General features: G+C 52.4%; 2 gene segments (V, D, J or C); one reads left to right on the top strand and one right to left on the bottom strand.

Moving 5' to 3' along the window:
- LOC114509505 overlaps positions 1 to 20,609 on the bottom strand; it is a 167,431-nt gene that overhangs the window by 73,695 nt on the left and 73,127 nt on the right.
- On the top strand, positions 19,686 to 20,284 carry LOC114509990. The segment is given in 2 exon segments: positions 19,686 to 19,828; positions 19,941 to 20,284. Coding segments are annotated over 2 exon segments (390 nt in total).

The following is a 20,609-nucleotide window of genomic DNA, read 5'->3' as shown; positions in this document are numbered from 1 at the left end:
GTCAATAATGCACACAGACACGTGGGTGCTCTTATACACGGTACATACGGTAATCCCTGTTTAATAAAGAATCTCTCTCTCTCTCTCTGTCTCTCTCTCCCAGTAGCATGTTCTCACTCCTTTTCATAGCAGCCGTGTGGCCCCAGCAGCCCTTGCCCGTCGAGTATCAGCTTCATAGTGACGGGCAGACAAACCCGCATTGAATTTCAAGGTGACAGAGAGGTGGCAATCATGGGACACACATTTTAAGAGACAATGATACAATTACCTTAATGAAGATTATGGTCACTGTCTAAACAATTGAAAAGGGAGTTAACCTCAGAAATGAAACATACATTATAAATTCAAATGGAAGGGAATTTACTGAATAAAAATGACACTCGATGACTAAAAACTCCAGTGGATGGGCTGAAGAACAGACTAACACTTACATTGAATTCCAGGAACTGGGGAGAAATAGAACTAAGAAGTATTCACAAATATGGAAAACCATGAGCTGGTGATACCTGAACAATAAAGTGAAATGTTCAAAGATTACATCATATTGGAAAGAAATAGGACATTTGTTCTAAATGAGTCACACTATAGCTATTATCACCACCAGGGGGCGCTGTGGGTCCACTTGAGGTGAACAAGGCCTGCAGTTAATTCAGATTAACGACCGTCAAGGCAACAAATGGACCTCACTGGCTTGAGGTCCATTTTATAGCAGGTGCTTCCTCCCAGGGGACCAACTCAGAGCCCACAGGCAGGCCAGCCGTTGACTCTCTAGGGTAGAGCTGGCCCTGGGTGAGGACGCACGAATTTGAGGGTGGGGAAATAAGGAGCTGAGATTTGCATCAAGCATGACCCAAACACAAACCCTCTCTCGAGGAAGCTGAGGGAGATAAAGGAGCCGCCACAGGGTCCAGTGTCAGCTGTGGCGCCAGAGTGTCCTGGACACATTGGCACCATGACTGGGACTCCTCTCCTGCTCCTGCTCCTCCTTACCCTCTGCCCAGGTTCATGGACATTTCAGAGACCAGCTTTGGAAGGGACCTTCTGCCTTCCTTCCTCATTCCTGATGTGTGTGTTTTCATTTCAGGGTCCAGGTCTCAGGCTGTGGTGACCCAGGAGCCCTTCCTGACAGTGTCCCCAGGAGAGACAGTCACTCTCACCTGTGGCCACAACACTGGAGCTGTCACCAATGAGCACTACCCATCCTGGTTCCAGCAGAAGTCTGGACAAGTCCCCACCACATTAGTTTATGACATAGACAAGAAAAACGGGTGGACCCCGGCCCGCTTCTCAGGCTCCATTCTCAGGGGCAAAGGGGCCCTGACCCTGTCGGGGGCCCAGCTGGAGGACGAGGCCGAGTACTATTGCTGGCTGGTGTACAGCGGTGCTCGGCACAGCTACAGGTTCAGACGAAGACCTGGGACATAAACCTCGCCCTGGCCCAGCCTGGTCTAAGAATAGCCTCAGAGTTTGAGAGTCACATGATCTCATGCTTCAGTACTCCAGGCAGTCCCAATGGGGCAGAGGGGACAGGAAGGACTCTGTAATGATGTCTACGACCCTGGAGCACTAAAGAGGGGGAAACCACAGGGAATGCTGTGGGAGAAGCGTTGCCAGAGAGACCAGAGCCCAGGTGTTTATGATTCTCAGGGAGCGGAGGGACCTCGATGGGCTGAGCAGGCCGAAGTCAAACATTTTTACCAGAAAGAGACGTCTGAACTGTGAATTTTGTCAGCTGAGAAAGAAGGGATGGAATCACCATTTTGTATGTGACTAACGTGTATTTTTCATCACAGGGGATTTTTAATCAGTGCAATGTTATTAAAGGAAAGCTAGGAAATATAGATATTACACAGCTTTTAAGAAAGCTCACTTCTTATCACTTGTACACTTTTTAGAGTTTAAGTAGATTCAGTCATTTTTGTCAGTTGTTTTCAGAATTTTCATCACAATACACGCTTATAATTGTTTCATTAGTCTACTGATATCATTTTAAATACAATCACAAGCTATTTAATGTTTCTTGAACTGTATATCAGTATATACTGGAATGGCCACATAATATTATTTTTTAATTTAAGACCTACTGCAGTTGTATAGCATTTAAAATCTTATAATTCATACAAATTAAGGCTATTTATCCCGTTGTGTACATAAATCTTTTCTAATACAATAACTGTGTCAAATTCAACTGCAAGTTTCATTTAGGGGACCCTGTGCCTTGCAGAACCAGGAACACTAATATGAGACTCTCATTAATTAAACCAGGCGCATCCAACATAAAAAAGGGTGAGTGGATCACCCTGTTGTAGTTGAACTTGACTCCATGTGATTCAATTCATTTTATATTTCCAGAACCTGTGCATAAGAATGCACCAGTCACCCTGGCCTGGTGTCTCAGTTGGTGGGAGCCTTGTCCTGTGCACCAAAATGTTGGGGGTGTTATTTCTGGTCACGGCACATACTTAGGTTTTGGGTTTGAGCCCCAAAAGGGACACAACGGGATGGGGACGACTGATCGGTGTTTCTCTCTCACACTGCTGTCTCTCTCTCTCTCTCTCTCTCTGTCTTTATTGTTTGCTCTCTCTCTCTTCCGCCTCACTCTCTGGGATCAGTGGGCATATCCTTGGGTGAGGATAAGGAAAAAAACCTTACTGAGCTCTCAGAAATGAACTTTATCTGGGCTAACACAGATTAGAAAAAACAGGCTGTAAGATTTTTTCAGGCGACACAGGAAGAAGGACACTCTGAGGACACACACACACACACACACACACACACACAGGTGGACAACAGTAGGCTTGCAGGTGTGAACAGGCCAAACGCAGTTTACTCTTGTATTACTATTTATTATCTGTTGTATTATTCATTTACATTGACACTGCAAGCCTGCTTTTGCTCACCACTGTACATTTGTATGTCCAGAATAAATTCAAGAACAAATGAGAACACACAGAGTAATGGACAACAAAAGACCTTTTGTCTCTCAGCAAGTTTTATTGAGACATTTGCATGGAGGTGCCTGCAGGGGGCGCTCCTTAGTTGGTCCTGTTCTTGAACAGGAATGAGTGACTCAGTCTGGGAGCACAGGCAGGTCCAGGGTCTCACAGTGGTGAGGTGATGGAGCCCCGCTGTCCATGCCCACAGGGTCGGAGTGAGGTTACAAATGAGCACAGGGTCTGCGACTACAAATGGTGATGAAGACAGAAGTGTTTCCCAGCTGCTGTGGTGCAGGTGGCTGTAGTGTCGTCCCAGGAATCACGGGTCCGAGATTGTTTTCCCCGCAGGGCACATGCCTGGGTTGTGGGTTGTGTCCCTGGCCAGGGCAAGTGGGGAGGCAACCTGCCCATGTTGCCAACTCGCATCGATGTTTCTATTTCTCTGTCACTCCCTTCCTTTCACATTAAAATTAATAAGCATGTCCTCAGGCGGGAATGAAAAAAGGACAAAAGAAGAAAGACAGTCGTGTTGAGCCCACACATGTTACACGTTAAAGTGACAATATTACGTTGCTAATGACACATCCACAGTGATACGTCAACACTGACCCTCGTCATAGACATGGTTCCCTCTGTCCCCGGAGCAGCCCACACAGGTGAAGGGACCCGGGTCCTGCAGACGCGCACTGACCGGGCCCTGCACACCGCCCCTCCCCTCCTCTGCTCCGCTGCTTCTTCCTGCACCCCCTCCTCTCTCCCTCTCGCTCTGCAGGACTGAACTCCATCTCCACGTTTGTTTCCAGGAAAAAGGACAAATTCTTGCTGGGGTTTCACTCCCCAGAGCTCTGTCTCTGGGGAGGATGGTGAACCTTGCAGACCAGCTTGAGTTCACGTCCTAAGTGTTTCCTACTCTCATCTCCCAGGTGTGTCGTCCAGTCTCCACCACCCACAGCCAGTCGCTGTAACATGACAATAGAATTACTGTTTTTTTTCTTAAAAAGTTGTGTCCACCGGCCTTGGAGTATTTGCACAGAGAAGCTGTTGATGTGAAGCCATTGGTGTGTTTATTGCTCATCCTGAGACGCACGGAGTCCCTGCACAGCGTCGGTCTCCATGTCACAGACACAGGCAGGGGGGCTGCATAGTCAGAACATGCGGACCTTCCTTCCTCCTCCTGAGAATACGTGTCTCCTGAGCACATGAGAACTAACTCCGTCACACACATATTTCTCTCACAATCATTAAATCCCATATATTATTATTTTACAAAATAGAAGTTATCAATCTCTCCTGGTCACCCCCAGTGAGGCGCCAGGGACCACAGGGCACTGTGGGGCTGGGCCGTGGTGTCAGGGTCTAAGAATGTGCAGCCGAGAGGGAAGTCAAATAGGAATTTATAATGGGGTCCAGAACTCAGTGTCCAGGAAATATTAGAAAAATATATATAGGATGTCCTCACCCCTGCAAGTCTGAGCTGGGGGATGGGATGCATGGAGCATTAAGAGTTGTTTTGAATAGCAACAGTCTTGCATATAACCTCTAGAATAGTCGTTTAACACATCTGTAACCTTCACCTAGTATCATGGATATGTTATACAGCTGTGGCCTAGCTTTGAGCCATGGAGAAGGGAGTGACTTCCACCTAGGGTGTAACTAGGAGGCAACTCCCCCTGGTTACAGAGCCTGCGTAAGAGATTGGAGATGATTGGCTCCACACCACAGAGCCACACCTGCCCAGAGTTACTATGGCCGCCCAGTACAGGTGTAAAAATATGGGAATGATGGCAACTGTGGCCAATTGTGGAAGGATCAGGAATGGTGCAGCAGAGGAAGATTAGCGCTGGGATTTGAACACAGGCACAGCAACCATGTGGGTTCTTTTTGGGACCATGCATCATTTTGGGACCCTGTGTGTTTTTGGAATCATGAGGCTTAGGCAGAGAAGGACCACAGACTGCTATTTCGTTTTCTGAGGTACAGTACCTTGGACTGGGCAGAGGGGAAGGAGGAGTGTGTGTTTGTGGGTATTGTAAAGGACTTTGGGGTCTCAATGAAGACATGAAGTCATTACTCTTAAGCTTGTGTAACTTTAAATAAATAATCCCTTTCCTTTTCAGTGATCTCTGGCATTGAGAGATGTCTCTCCCTGGCGGCAGACAAGGTGAACCTAGTACGGGGTGGGGGACCCCCGAAGCACAAGTGTGGGTCCATTCGGTAATAGTTCACCACCACCCTGGGTCTGTTCTGTAACAAGGGTGGAAAGAAGGGGCTGTGCTCACCCCTGTCCTGTGCTCCCTGAGACCTGAGACCCCAGGGCTGGAGATGCTGGGCCTGCGGGAGGGAAGTGCCCAGATTTCCCGTCCCCACAGGACCTGGGCTCCAGTGAAGGGCAATTGTTACCAGAGCTGATCTGCATCCCATGCACCCTCTTAGCCTCAAATTCATCCTGGTCCCAGGGAAGAAGTCTTTCACATGCTGGTGTCTTTGGGGAGAGTTACAGGCCCTGAAGGGTCTGACAGAGAACCTGCCCCAGGGGAGGGTTTGCATAGAGAGCCCCCTCAGGCGAGGAGAGTATGTCAGAGGGACAGGTGGCCCCTTGACTGCTGAGTAAGAGTGTCCCCGAGGGTGTCCTGGACATGCACTCGTCTCCAAACAAATGCTCCTCTCCCCTCTCTGAGGGTGTCTTGTTCTGGACCCTGCATTTCTCAGGCTTCTCTGTAGCTCCAAAAGTCAGGGGCTGACCTCTGCTGACCCAGCATCCTCAGTGTCAAAGTCTCCCTCAGCAGGACACACCAGTAATGTGTCTCACTGGGCCCTGTTACTACTGGATCTTCCAGAAGTGCCCGGGACCCCTGTTCCACTGGGATGAGTCTGATGCTGAGCATCCCTGGTGAGTCTCTGACCTTGTCAGCAGCTCAGCCCTCGTCCGCACTGTCCCTGGGCTGCAGGCAGTGCACGAGGCTGCTGGTTGCATTTGCTGTGGGACAGCAACCTCAGGGCTGCTCCCATGGTGCTCCCAGTGTGTGGGGACATGAGACACGACCTCCCTGTGCTCTCAGGGCTGGGCTGTCCCTCCCTTAGTCACCACCTCTAGCCAGGCTCTACTACTGAAGAGTCTTCTTTCTCAACCCAGGGCCACAGGGCCTGTGACATAAGGGGCACGGACCCCTTTGTCTCCAACTCTGTGCAACACAGAGGTGGGACCACTGACAGACACCACTGGGTCCAGACCGCCTTGGGTAACAGGAAATCACTTCTCTAGTTAGTGTGTGGTGAGTGACCAATTTCTCTGTCTTTAAAATGCCTCACTGAGGGACATGGGGCGACAGCTGTGCCCGCCACGGGGACCAGGGTGACACCAGTTACTCTGTCCAGGGGCTCTGTCTGAGGCTGTGGTTTCCTCCTGTAAGAGGCTCTAAGTTCTTGGCGACAGTTCCCCCATGTGGTTTCCCTGGGAACGACAGGGGCTGACCCAGAACCCGTCAACTCTGGATGAAGAGAATCAACTGACACACAAAAACACGTTCAGAAGCTCCTTCAGCCCGGAGCAGAAGGCAGCACGTTCCTGTTTTTCTAATCAGAATTCCCGTACACATATGTTCTCTTTGCAAAAAACACTGAATGTTTGAAAAGTATTATCCTGACTGTTGTTCCCTCTTCACAATGGAATGATTATTGAGTGTTCAGATGGATTTTACGCAGGCGAATCTGACACAGAACAGGACACAGGCATTTGGAGTGTGCTACTGGCTGAGGGGAGATGGACACATAGAGACTCCTAATGGGCCCACCGTGGGGACACAGACCTGACAGCGCCCGCTCGCCGCCCTTGTCCACTTTTCAGTCGGACCCCAGCCAGAGCCCCAGGCCGCCTCTTCCCGGCACTATAGGCCACATTGCCATTTACACAGTGTCATGTTCATGGGTCACCCTAGGATGTTCCTGGGTCCTGAGGACTCACCCACTCTGGCAGTTTCTCTGGCAGAGGGACACGCCGGGATTGGCACAGCTGAGGGCTCAGGAGGAGGAAGGTCATCTGTCCTCCACCCAGGGTCAGTGAGTGTCCCTGTGAGCCTGGCTGCAAGGGCCTCCTAGGACATCCTGGGGTTTGGGACCACATGCTGAGAGAGGAATCTTCTGGAACACCCAGAGAAATCTCTTCAGTGCCTGTGCAGTGGGTGTACCCCTAGAGGGAGGAGAAGGGAAGTTTCTCAAATCCTAACCCATACCCTATGACTTTGTCCAGGAGAACCTCCCCGAACCTCACAGACAGAGAAGACATGGTTTGAGTTTTGCGGAGGCGGGTGGTGGAGTGACTGGAGCGTCCTGGGACCCCGGGACCAGACCAGATCCACAGCCCAGGCTGCCCAGTGCAGCCCCTCTGCCCCTCCTCCCACCCAGATCTGGTTACTCTGCAGGGCCTCCACCTCTCCTGCAGAGGGCTTCATGTTCGGTGCAAAGTAGTAAGAGTAAAGCATTCATATAATCAAACTAAGCCCCGCTACCTTGCTGGTCCTCCCTGGGTACCCTTTGTACCCCCAAAATTAGGGGAGTGGGCAAGACGAGAATGCAGAGCCCTTCCATCCGGGGATGAAGGGGAGCTGAGACCCCTGCATCCTTGTGACCCCCAGGAGCAGAGTCTGGGCAAGCCCCTCATCTGGTTTCTTCTCATGGCCCCTGAGTGGGGTCTGGGAGGCCAGGGAGGAGTGGCACGGTACTCTCCCCACACATGTGGGACAAAGGTTCTAGGATCTCTATCCTCACTCTTCCCTGGGTCTGTCCCAGGTTCCCAGCCTGGGGCCCAGATGAGCTGCCCTAAGCCCAGCTGACATCAGGCCCCGTGAGAAGGGAACTGCCTCCTGCACTTGCAGCAAGTGCATCGGGGCAGCTCTGCATCTGGGGGGTTCCTGCAGGTCCTGGCAGAGCCCCAGGGCCCTGCCCTGTGCAGGGTGCTGGGTGTGAGCCGGAATGAGAAGGAGGCCAGGAGAGCAGCTGCCACGTGCCTGGGGGAATGCCCTGACCCATCGTTCCATGATGCAAAGGGCCATCCTTTGAATCCTGCATTGCCCACAGGTGTAAAGATGCTGGGACCTGGGAGGGCACTGAGGTAGGAAATCCCTTGGGTTCAGGAACCTGACAGAGGCAGGTGTCTCATGGCCACTGGGGAGGATGATGTGGGGCATGGGGGGCCAGTGAAAGTCAGGAACAGGGGCTGAGGATGGGCTCGCAGCAGCTGGAACAAGCCGCACAGCACTGGGGGTGTCAGGGGTCTCTGGGTCTGACTGTTAAGGTCGTTGGGCTCTCACAGCCCGATGGCCAGGTGGGGAGAAAGCAAACGTTGCTCCTTGAAACTGGGGGGGGAGGGGAGTAGCTACACCTCCTGGGTGAAGGTCACAGGCAATGAGTGTGGCTGAGTCCCAAGGTGAGCCCTGGGATGGAAACTTTACCCACAATGCCCTGCTCATTCAGTGGTGACTCAGGGAGGTTTGTTTTCCAGAAGACAGGGGCAATAGCTAGTTTTTGACTTTCTCTGAGGTTTAACTGAGCCCGGTGACACCAGGCTGATGTTGTCGTGGGAGCGAACCCCCTGGGCATTACAAGGCATGTGACCCCACAGCAGCCTGCCCCGTGAGGACACCGGGACCCTGCTACCAACAGACCGGGAGCCCTGGCCTGCACGAGATCCCTCACAGCAGCACCCTGACACCTTCACTGTGCCCAGGGCGGGGACTGTCTCACTCCTCCTGGGAAGGTGAAGCCTGTCCCTGGGGTTGGAACTGGGTCGGTCACAGGCTGACACACGGCTGGCAGGCCTGGGTAGCCATCAGAGAACAAAGACAGAGAGTTTCCCTAGCTGGTCCCACCACGTGGGTCACTCTGCCTTCCACCCTCATCATCGGTCAGTTGGGTCTGGTCTGTGGACACTGGAAACTGGCCAGGGAAATGGGCAAGGTGGTTCCAGTCTCACCAATGAGCAGCCCTGACCCCCGACCTTTTTAATGTTCCACAAAACCTCAGTTCTGAGGAGAGCCACGCCCCCTCCCATCTGTGAGGAACGGTCTGAAATGACATATTCCTGGGAAAGGGAGGAGGCAGCAGAAAGTCCGAAGTATGGCCTCCTTTCCCAGCAGGACTAACGCAGGGAAAGCGGGTTTACAAGTGGCAATGAGGACCCTGCCCACATCCCCTGGGTGCCTCTGCTTCCCCTGCCCCTCCCTCAGGTGAGGACAGTCCCAGAGGACCAGCACCTGGGCCTGGGGCCCCACAATCCATGATGCATCCCCTTCTGGTTTTCTTTCCAAAGTGCTTCCCCTGTGACCTTGAAGTCACATCTGAGGATCCCTACTCACAAGGTCCTGGTGACAGGTGGTACTGTCACTGTCACTGTCCCCTTCTGGGTCCAGGAAGCTGGGATCAGAGAACCTGATTCAAAAACTCAGATATCTGCTCTCATTCCAACATACACGGGACCAGTGGGAATTACTTATTCAATGTATGAAACAATGAAGTTCCCACTTACTAGGTAAAGCATGGTTAAACTTATATGCATAAAAATATACTTACTGTCTGCTGAAAGACAGACAGACTGAAAGATTATTTTTGTGCCTTGGAGAAATGCAGATTAATTTCTAACAAGGGAGGAGTCACAGTGTAAAATAAAAGTGCCCTGAACACAGGGCTCACGCCGCTGTGGGACAGTCACTGCTCTGGGCCTTGTCCTGCTCCAGGGGAGACGACCTGAGTGAAAGCAGCAGCGCGGTGCTGACCATGGACCGGCCGGGGGACATGTGGACAAACTCACCCTGAGGAGTCTGAGTAGAACATGAATGTGTCCTGGAGTGATGGGGATCCCCGATAAGGGGGCACCGGGACCACCCCTAAGAGAGCAGGTCAGGGAACAGGACTGTGGGGAGGCAGGATCTGTCTGTCATGGGACTCAGCAGCATGCCACACAGTGGTGTGTCTAGGTATGGGCACCAGGGGGCGCTCAGGGACTGTTCCTGAAGAACTGGGGTAATTAGAGCTGGGACCTGTGACTTTGCACTACCTGGTGCCCCCTGCTCAGGGTACAGCTGTGACCTTGCCATGCCCTGGGCCTCACACAGTCTCACCCAAAATCCTCCTGAAATGTCTGACAGAGGGCCCAGTGGGGGATCAGAAATCAGGGGCAAGGGGGGCAGATCTATTTGCATGAGTGGGCCCTCCCTCTTTCAGAGTATGAAGAGGGGAAGGGAGAGGTGTGGGGGAAGCTCTGCTTCAGCTGTGGGGCCACAGAAGGCAGGACCCAGGGATGGACTCCACCATGGCCTGGTCCCCTCTCCTGCTCACCCTCCTGGCTCACTGCACAGGTGACTGCATAAGGGGACAGGGGAGGAGACCTTGGGAGGACACTTGGGGGTCTTCTTCCTGCTCCTGTCTCTAGACCCAGGATCAGCATCTCTGTGTGTCTCTCTCCTCCAGGGTCCTGGGCCCAGGATGTGCTGACTCAGCCGCCCTCAGTGTCTGGGAACCCAGGACAGACCATCACCATCTCCTGCACTGCAAGCAGCTCTAACATCGGGAGATACCATGTGCACTGGTACCAACAGTTCCCAGGAAAATCCCCTAAAACCGTCATCTATGCTAGTAGCAATAGACCCTCTGGGATCCCCGAACGCTTCTCTGGCTCCAAGTCTGGCAGCTCAGACACTCTGACCATCAGTGGGCTCCAGCCTGAGGACGAGGCCGACTATTACTGCCAGACCTATGACAGCAGTGGCAATGGTCCCACAGTGCTGCAGGGGCGTGGGGAAGTGAGACAAAAACCTGCTGTCCCCTGCAGTGCAGTTCCCCGGTGCAGTCCCCACACCTCTGAGAAGACAGCTGCTTTCTCGGTTTGGTTGGTCCGAACTCAGGTCTGAGACCCTCCACAGGGGATTCTGACAGGAACATCAGTCACATCCTTTACACGCTGCCTCTGACGCCTGTCTGTGGCAGCAACACATAGTCCAGTTTTCTCAAACGAGAGGAAGGTTCTGTGTGTCAGGGGGAGGCTGTGCTGGGGACAGAGTCCCTGATGGGTCAGCAAGAACCAGGGACAAGGAACCCATCATTGCACAGGAGGAAGGCCCAGAGTGTGGGCTGTCACTAACGTTTCCCCACTGAGCCTGCACCCTGCCCATCATTCAGGATAGATCCATCCTGTGTGGTCCATGATCCATTTCCTGTACCAGGTTGGGCAGCTCAGGGTCCCTGACCCTCACTGGGCTGAGAGCTGAGGACAAGGCTGCCTCTCACAGCCACCCTGTCACAGTGTCCTCTGTGCTCACACAGAGCTGCAGACCTTGGGGGCCTGTGACCAGGAGAAGCTCATTCTCATCTGCAGGGAGGAGACGTCCCAGCATGTGCCATTCAGGACACCTTTGGCTTCTGCTTCTGTTGCCGCCACCCCGGGCCAGGTTCTTCCAGGGCAGGTCCTGGGGAATGGATATGCCTCCCCCACCTGCTGTCCTCACAGCACCTCAGGCAGCCCCTTCCTGGACAACAGGTGTCAGACAGAACAGGAAGTCAGCTCCCCATCAGCTGGGGACACAGAGTGGCTGTGCTTTGAAGCCCAGGTGCTGAAATGGGGGCAGCATCTCTGGTCACTTCAGAGCCAAACTCTGACTGGGCGTCCTGTGTCTCTGTCAGTGACCACTGACTTCTTTCCTGGATGTTCCAGAGGTGCCACCCTCTCATTGCCCTCACTGTGAACCCCTGTCCCTGTAGCTCCCAGGGAGGGGTCTGTGTCCTGACTGGACCAGCCCCGCAGCCCCTCAGGCTGTGGCCGACCTTTGGTTCTGGGGAATGACCACGTGTAAAAAGTAACCAGTGCTGTGATCCAACCATGAATTTCTTCTTGTTTACCTGCATTGTTAGTACTTATCGTGTGATGTTGAATGACAATGCAGGTGAAGTCACATTGGCCGCTTCCCGATCTTTGTGCGAATGTTGTCCTCCCGCCTCAGTAGCTGAGAGCTGAGTGTGGGGCTCAGTCGTGTGTGTGAGGAGGGAGTGTGAGTTCCCACACTGCAAATGTGCCTGCCATTCACACTGTGTGTGTTTTTACTATAAATTACTTTTATACTTTATTCAAAGGCTTCTTCTGAAGTTATTGAGGGGTTTTGATTTTATCCTCTGGTCTAGTAATATGATGTGCTCTGTGAGAGGGTTGATCAACTGGAACGTAAGTTGGACGTTAGAGTGAGTCAAATGTGATGCTGGTGCATCCACTTACTGGCCTGCTGTTGGATCTGCGTTAACACTGAACTTAGAACATTTGGATCATGTGTCACGTTATCGTCTGTAATTGACCCTTTTCTGCATTTGTTCTGTCCGGTGCAGGTGTAACTGTTACACCTGCTCTCTGTGGGAATCAGGAAAGCTTCCACTTTTTCAAGGTTTGGAAAAATGTGCATGTAGTAGACACTTTTGAAAGATCTTGTTGTAAACTTTATTTGTGTTGTTTGCAAAAGTAACTTTATCTCGCACTTTTTTGTGTGGAATACTTCTCTTATAATATGTTGTATTTTTTAGAGAAAGTATTCTTTTTACTCATTTTTGAAACTCCTCTATCTTCCTGGGAAAATGTATATTGTATCTCTTTCAAATATTTTTCATTTTCATATATTCCTCATTTCATTGAAACTTTCTGCATTATCAGTTTCTTCTCCAGAGCCCGTGGTTGCTCTGATCTCCCGTGTGGACGTGAACCCGATGTGCCGCCTGGACCTGCTGGTGGTGACATCTCCTTCGTCTGCATTTGCATTTATTACGATGGGGAGTCGTTGTTCCTTATGTGTCCTGTTCATTTTCTTTGTACACGGGAGAACTCAGTTTCTCATGCTTGATTCTTTTTGTCTATATCATATGGTAAATAGTCTGCCAATATTTTAACAAATAAGTATAAAGAGATTTAAAAAATCCGCAAACTAATGAAATCTCACTCTAGCCCAAATCTGAGAGCTTTTACTTCACGCGTGCACATGGCAACCTGAAGGTCAGTGGCACTCACACAACCCTTATAATGAAAACTTAATGCTCAGGGACTCCACTGGGGTGACAAGGAGGACCTCTGCCTCCTCCAGGGCCACAGCAGTGGCAGCATCAGGAAACACCACTCTGGGACATGAACTACAATACTGACATTGACCCTCAGAGATGGAAACTGAGAGGGAAAATATGAAGAAACCGTCTCCGTGTGGACAAAAACATAAACACTTTCTCCTCCATCAGTGCCCAGAGTCCCACAAGCTGCACAGACTGCAGCGGGTGCCGTGAGGTGCAGCCCCTAGTCTGGTGCTCGCCCCCATGAAGGGGCTGAGGGAATTCTAGGGAGAGTGGGTCTTCGGGAGATGGAACTTGATATCCTGGGCCCTAACAGAGTGACCTTGCTGTCACCACCTCCCCTGTCCCTGCTTGTCTTTTTCTTGCCTCTGGGATGCAGCTTGCAGCAGGGCCCCATCTGCCAAGTGGTGAATCCTCTACTCTGAAGGCTCTGCCCTAGAAGCAGGTGGATCCTTCCTCCTGAGCTACTCCTCATCACTGAGAAAGGCCCATCTTGACATCTGCCTGGGGCCTGAGTATTATGTACAAAATGCTCACTGCACTGCAGCCCCTGCATCTCTGAAGCAGCAGAACCTCCTCCTCCAGGGCCAACACCCTGATGAAATCTGCACACGGTACCAGTCCGGGATAAATGGCCTCCGAGACCGCAGACTCTGAGTCCTTGGGCACCTCCACCACAGGACCGTTCTCCCTGAAGTGACCAAACTGCTTTGGATTCTCCTCGGAGGAGACAGTGTTTTGTTCAAAAAGCAGCGAGAGAATTCATGATCTTTTTAAGCAGGGAGCACCTGCCTGACATAAGGGGAAAGATCCCTCCGGGTGCCTGGAGCAGGGAGGGCCTTAGGGAAGAGGGTTTCCTGGTCCTAAGTAACCATTCACTGAGAGGCCTGAGGGTCTGGGAGTGTGGGGACCGGGCAGCGCTGACACAGTAAAGCAGAGCTGCCCCCGGGGCACGGGAGCAAGGGGGACCTCCTGCATCCCACTGCGCAGACACTCAGCCCATCTGCACATGCAGCACAGCCTCATATCTGCCTGTTACTAAACTGACACAGGGAATAAGAAAACACAGGAAACTTTTGTTTGAAATGTAAACAACTTTTAGGACACCTTAGAGAAAATTTTGACAAGAAACACGGGACACAGATGAAGAGAATACTGTAAACTTCAGAATATTGAGTCAATTTCTAAAACCAAGAGGCATTTTACCTTCTTCACTGGGACTTGTCAAGCCCACCAAGGCCATTACCTTTTACCAATTTCAACTAAATTAAATCAGATCTCCATAAAAACTGTCCATGCATCCCATGAACTAAAATGTTTGCTGCCTTGCTCTCCTTTGAACATGCCAGGAAGAAATTTGTCTGGAAAGAGCAGACCACCATCCTCTGTACTCCAGGGGAACAGGAACTGTGGAGTTCGAACTGAGGGCTGAAGTCACACTCATTTCCTCATAAGGAAAGAACCCTCTTTTCTATATTAGTCAAGATTATGTTTTTTTTTAAAGATTTTATTTATTAATTTTTTTAGAGAGGGAAGGGAGGGAGAGAGAGAGAGAGAGAGAGAGAGAGAGAGAAACATCAATGTGTGGTTGCTGGGGGTTATGGCCTGCAACCCAGGAATGTACCTTGGCTGGGAATCGAACCTGGGACACTTTGGTTCCCAGCCCGTGCTCAATCCACTGAGCTATGCCAGCCAGGGCCTAAGATTATGTTTTTATCATGAATCATTTTATTGTAAATGCAATAACATGTGTTGTTTTCAGCAATATTATAAAATTTGGGGAAGGATCCTTCCTCCTGGATGTTGGCAGTTAAATTATGCACTAAAGGACATGTGTGAAGATCCTAATACCTAGTGCTTCATCATGTGGCATTATTTACAAATGCTGTCTGAGCAGAGATGAGGCCATATTACTGTAGGGTGGCCCTTTGAACTCACATGACTGGTGTCCACATAAGAAAACAGCCAAGTGAAATCAGGGAGTCACAGAACAGTCATCCAGCAAAGGTGGAGGCAGAGACTGGAGTTGTGCAGGACAGGACAAGGAGCCCCAGATATTTCAGGGAAACCTCCATTACCTCTGGAGGGGCAAGGAGGGACCCCCTGCAGGTGTCAGAGGGTCAGGGCCCGCCATGCACCGTGTGCACATGCAGCCTGCAGAGCTGGGGGAGGAACGGATGCTGCTGCTGGCACGGCCTGCAGCTCTGGAGCAGCTCCGGAGGCTGGCGTTCCTCTGGTTCTGGAGCGGCCCCTACATCTGCACTGGCTTCTGCCCCTCACCTGGCACCTGTGGATGTGTAAGTGCTGAAGCTGGAGCCGGCTCTGCCTGCTGGCTGGGGTTGGAGCTGCAAGACGAGAAAAGATCACCCATGTGCCTGCCTTTCCATGTGCCCCCAAAGACCAACCACAGCCAGAGCTTCCAGAGAAGCGTCAGCCCAGGACCCAGCACAGCACGCCTTCCCTGCCTGCAGTCCTCCAGGTGGGTGGTCTGAGGCCACACTTCCCTCCTGATCCAGCACCAGGTCCGGGTTTCCTTTCTGTGTGAGCAGACCTGGCCCCGCCCCACAGGCTCCCAGGCACCGCACTTCCCAGGGACCTCTCACTGTGGGTCTCTGCCTCCGAAAGTGCCAGGTTCTCGAGCCGAGTCCAGGGGAGATGAGCCCAGGAATCCAGGTTGGGGCCGAAGATTCTGGACCATATGGAGACCGTGGGAGTGACCGTGGGAAACAGTGTTGGCGACACTTGGGTTGAGGGTCTTCACCAGCCATCCAGGATTTTTTATTGAACACACTGTTCCCCAATGGCCACACTTACCCTGTGCCTCTGCAGGCCTTATTGGTGCTGTGGCCCAGCTGCATGTCACTAGGGCAGGTGGAGAGGTGGCCCATGGATCATCTCCTTCCCCATATCCTGAGGGCACCTCTGCAATGACCGTGACCAGGGGCTGATCCGGAGGCCTTGGAGGCCTCCCACGCCCTCCATGCAGTCCTCCTACCCACTTGACTCTCTGCTCCCACAGCAGCTAAGCATTGTGTCTCCCCATAACTGTACCCCTGGGACAGGAGGTTCACCACCCCGGCTCAGGATATACTGCAGTCAGAGGGCGCCCCCATACTACACATCCTGCCAGCTGTGTACTGGGGTGTGAACGTGACCACCACGCCAGGCTCTGGTCCCCCTCAGGCTGCATCAGGGTGGGTGTGGGACCGGCCCACGAGAACTCCTCACCTCCACACACATGACACAGAGGGGACAGAGGGCTGCTCTGGTGGAATCCGGGTGGTGGCCGAGCCAGAAGTGGACCCCCTGAGCCTCTCTGGGTCATCTTTGGGTCCATCAGGGAAGGATCAGGGGCATCTTGGCTGACAACAGTTGCAAAGTGTGAGGTCGCTGTCTTTGCGTGATTTCCTGATGCCAGTGCCTCCCACACTGGGGACAAAACAAGTGAACGTGTTGTCTCTGGAGCATCTGCCACCAAGTGAGCTGAGGAGAAGCTTCTCTAGAATGTGGCTGCCCGGTCACCAGGGTGCCAAGTTCTGTGTTGTTCCATCAACAGGAAGTCAGATGCTGTGCTTGCTTCTGGAATAAAAGTTCCCAGGGGTCCCTCTGTGCTGCTCACTGCTCACCCAGCATCCCATGCCACACCCATCTCCACCACCACTGTCCACACACTGACACACCCACCCCCAGCCCTGGGGGGACCTGGGTGCAGCCAGGGCCTCAGCTTTGAGGACACAGACCTGGCGTCAGGCTCCTCCTTCTCAGCAGTGAGGGGGCCCTAAACCAGTTACATCTTCTGGAGATGTCTTAGTCTCTCAGTCTGTGATTGGGAGCTTTCTGGCATCTGCCTCCTACTGTGTCCTCAGGTGTGTGGTGCTATAAACATCTCAGGTGCCTGCCACCTTGGGGGACGATCCTCAGGACTCAGGCACAGACTTGGCAGTGGGAGGGACACGTGGAGGCGGGCGGAGCACAGAACTCAATACAAATAGACCGGGTCTGCTCTGGGTCGTGGGGAACTCACTGCTCCTCCTACCTGCGTCCCAGCCACCTGAGAAGGTTGAAGCGACCTGAAATTCTGACATCATCCCTCGAGTGGGCAATCTTCCAGGGCTCCAGTGTGGACAGACTCAGGGCCAAGTGCCTCCAGTGGCCTGTGTGCTGGGAGCCCCGGGGTGACTCCCAGTGTTCCCACCTCCTGTTCCCCCACCCTGTGTGATCCCCTCTGCCTTGAGGATGGATGGACTTTGTGACTGTTTTCTAACACCAGAGTAGGACAAAGTGATGAGGGGCCATTCAGTGTGGTTATGAGAAGCCTGACTTCCACAGGCCCACTCTCTCCTGGCCTATTCCCTGTCTCCCTCTGTCTCTGCCTCTCCTTATCTATGTCTCTCTTTGCATTTCTTTGTCTGTGTTTATCTCATTGCCTCCTTCTATCTCTCTTTGTGTCTCCCCTCGCCTCCGTGGCGCTGGCGCGCTCTCTCTCTCTCTCTGTCTCTCTCTCCCTCTCTCTCCCAATGTACTGGAGAAGCAACATCAGATACAATGACCTCCCCTACTGGGCCCCAGTGCAGAGAACCCACAGAGGGTCCAGGCCCACAGACAGAAAGGACCTGAAACCCTCGGTCTCATCTGAGTCCTGCCAATAACCATGGTTGATCCAAAGGCAGACCCCACCCTGGCAGAGTCTCAGCTGACACCTCAGCCCAGCTTCCCAGGAGATCTTGAGGCCAAGTCTCCCAACTGAGCTGAGAAGGTCTGGGGCACAGGGACTGTGAGACACTCTGTGTCTTGTCAGTGAGAAGTTAGGGCGATGCTGTCACACAGCAGAGACAGCTCACACCCCTTTAGGCCTGGCCTGGCCTTGACCTCCTCTTCCTCCCACCCCAGGCCCAGCTCTCTGTCCAGCCACTGGATGAATCCTCTTCTGCCTCTGAGACCCTGAATTGAGTTCCCCCGGGAACACTGTTTCCAGCTGTGTGCAGGGCTGGCTCTTGCTGTCCATCAGCTCACAGCACAAGTGCCCCCAAGCAGGCCTTGTGGACGCCACCTGGGGTCCTGCCCTCCCTCCAGCACTTGCTTTGTTTCACTAGGGCCCTTGTTCTTCTTTCCTACATGCATTTGCTTTCCTGTCATTTCCCACCTGCCCCTCCAGGCCATGAGGTTCTGGAAACAGAGCACCCTGGGTGCCCTGGAGGCACCACCCCCAGTCCCAGCAGGGCCTCCTTCAGGGTGAATTTTTTAGGCAAAGTAGCTGGATCAAGAATGAAAGAGTCTCAAAGCCACTCTTGCCTCTGAGCTTCTCACTTTGGGGATATGGGGGCTCATAGTAACTGTGCATGTTATTTGGAAGCCAGAGGTTGCCCAGCCTGTCCCTTCCCTGCCCTATTTCTTTGAACACTCAGGGCAGAGCCTGCCCCTGGTGGTCAGCCCCAGCACTGCAGCCCCAGGCAGAAAACCACAAACCAAACACACAACCATTTCATGGATGTGACCCTGCAGACCCTGAGAGTTTCCTTTAGCATTGAAATGGGAGCCCTGCTGAAAGCTTGCTGAGCTCCCACAGCTGCCCCAGCGAGTCAGAGACGTGTGCTGGTGTGAGCGTCTGTGCTTTCAGCAGGTCCACGGGGGATTTTTATCCATATTAAGGTTTGAGAAGTGTCTATACTTCCATGATTATGACGTTATTCCCGACAGTTTCTGTTACACATTCAATCACGTTAACATTCCGGGACACAGTCTCTCCCAAACTGCCATTCACAAATCCAGGAAAAGTCAGAAGCAGATTTACAGTCTCAGGTCATTACTGAAAACTGTGATTTGACCTCCAACTGCAGCCAGAGGTTGGAAGAAATTCCCACACACATGTGTTTTCTGAGGGTACATTTTGGACCTCGCAGGAATATATACACTTCTACACAGCTGTCTGTATACTTTTGATTTGCTACCTATTTACAAAGTACTACACTCATCTGTTCTCCCCGTTTCTGAATTCCACTGAGGAGTGTGGTCACGTGGTGTTTGTCATCTCTGTCAGACTGATGCCACTCAGTTTATTTGCACAAAGATGTATATGATTTTAGAAATGGATAATTTTCATACACATGTACTTATCCGTTGATGAACATGTACAACGTCTCCATGTCTTGGCTGTTAAGAATAATGCTGCCGTGGCTATGGGGCGCACACATCTTTTTGACTTTGTGTTTTCTTCCGCTTCAGAGCGATACCCAGAACGGAATGGCTGCATCATACACACGTTCAACTGCAGGAGCCAGTCCATGGATGTGTGACTACAAAGAGTGGGCTGAGAGGTGCAGTAACCAGCTGGCTTCCGAGTGCTTCAGGCCCTGGGAAGGCACGTGCCCTATGACAAGAGGGGGCGCTGTAGGACTGTCCTGAGTTACCTACACAGGTTCACTGAGGCCCATTCCCTTAGTGGAGCCTGGGTCTAAGGGTGGGGCTTTTGTTCCCCAATGAGAAACAGTAGCTGTTCGTACTGAAACATTGTAGAGTCCCTGGAGCCCATCTGTGTGTGGTCTGTGGGTGCTTCCCCCAAGGACTCTCCCAGGGGAAGCAAAAGTCCATCCTTCTCATTCTAGGGAGTGAGGTGAGCCCCAGCACCAGGGCTCAGGGAGGGGCTGGACAACCTGTGGATGGACACACATTTGCATGGACGGCCCCTCCCCTGGCAGAGGATGGGGAGAAAAGGAGGCCTGGGCAGCCCAGCCCCACTGTGGGCTCAGGGGCTGTGTGCACCATGGCCTGGACTCCTCTCCTCCTCGTGCTCCTCTCTCACTGCACAGGTAGGGACGGGCCTCAGGGATCCTAGTCATCCTCAGTATTTCTCCCCTCTTGCTCAGAATTCCAGAATGGTACAGTTTCTTGAGCAAGTATCCAGTATGTTTGTGTTTGCAGGTTCCCTCTCCCAGCTTGTGCTGACTCAGCCGCCCTCCCTCTCTGCATCTCCCGGAGCATCAGCCAGACTCACCTGCACCCTCAGCAGTGGCTCCAGTGTTGGCGGCTACTACATATACTGGTTCCAGCAGAAGCCAGGGAGTCCTCCCAAGTTCCTCCTGTGGTATAAATCAGACTCAGAGAAGTACCAGGGCTCCGGGATCCCCAGCCGCTTCTCTGGATCCAAGGACGCCTTGGCCAACGCAGGGCTCCTGACCATCTCTGGGCTGCAGCCTGAGGACGAGGCTGACTATTACTGTGCTACACATGAAGGTAGCGGGAGCAGCTTCAGCTATTCACAGTGACTCAGATGATGGGGAAGTGAGACAAAAACCTCAGGGTCTGCAGACCTAGTCTCTGAGCAACTTTCACTGAGAAACTTCTGTGAAGATGCCTGCAGGGGTGCTCCTTGGTAGGCCCTACTATTGCACAGGAATGAGGGACTCAGCCCCACTGCCCATGCCCACAGGGCAGGAGTAAGGTAGCTAATTAACTCTTTGGGTGCAAGTACAAATGATGACGAAGAAGTTTTCCCAGCTGCTTGGTGCAGTTGGTTGGAGTGTCGTCCCATAAATCAAAAGTTCGGGGTTTGTTTTTCCCTCAGGGCACATGCCTGGGTTGAGGGTTCAG

This window comes from Phyllostomus discolor, chromosome 13 (genome assembly GCF_004126475.2).
Source record: "Phyllostomus discolor isolate MPI-MPIP mPhyDis1 chromosome 13, mPhyDis1.pri.v3, whole genome shotgun sequence".
Taxonomy (NCBI): domain Eukaryota; kingdom Metazoa; phylum Chordata; class Mammalia; order Chiroptera; family Phyllostomidae; genus Phyllostomus; species Phyllostomus discolor.
This window is presented reverse-complemented; position numbering and strand designations above follow the sequence as displayed.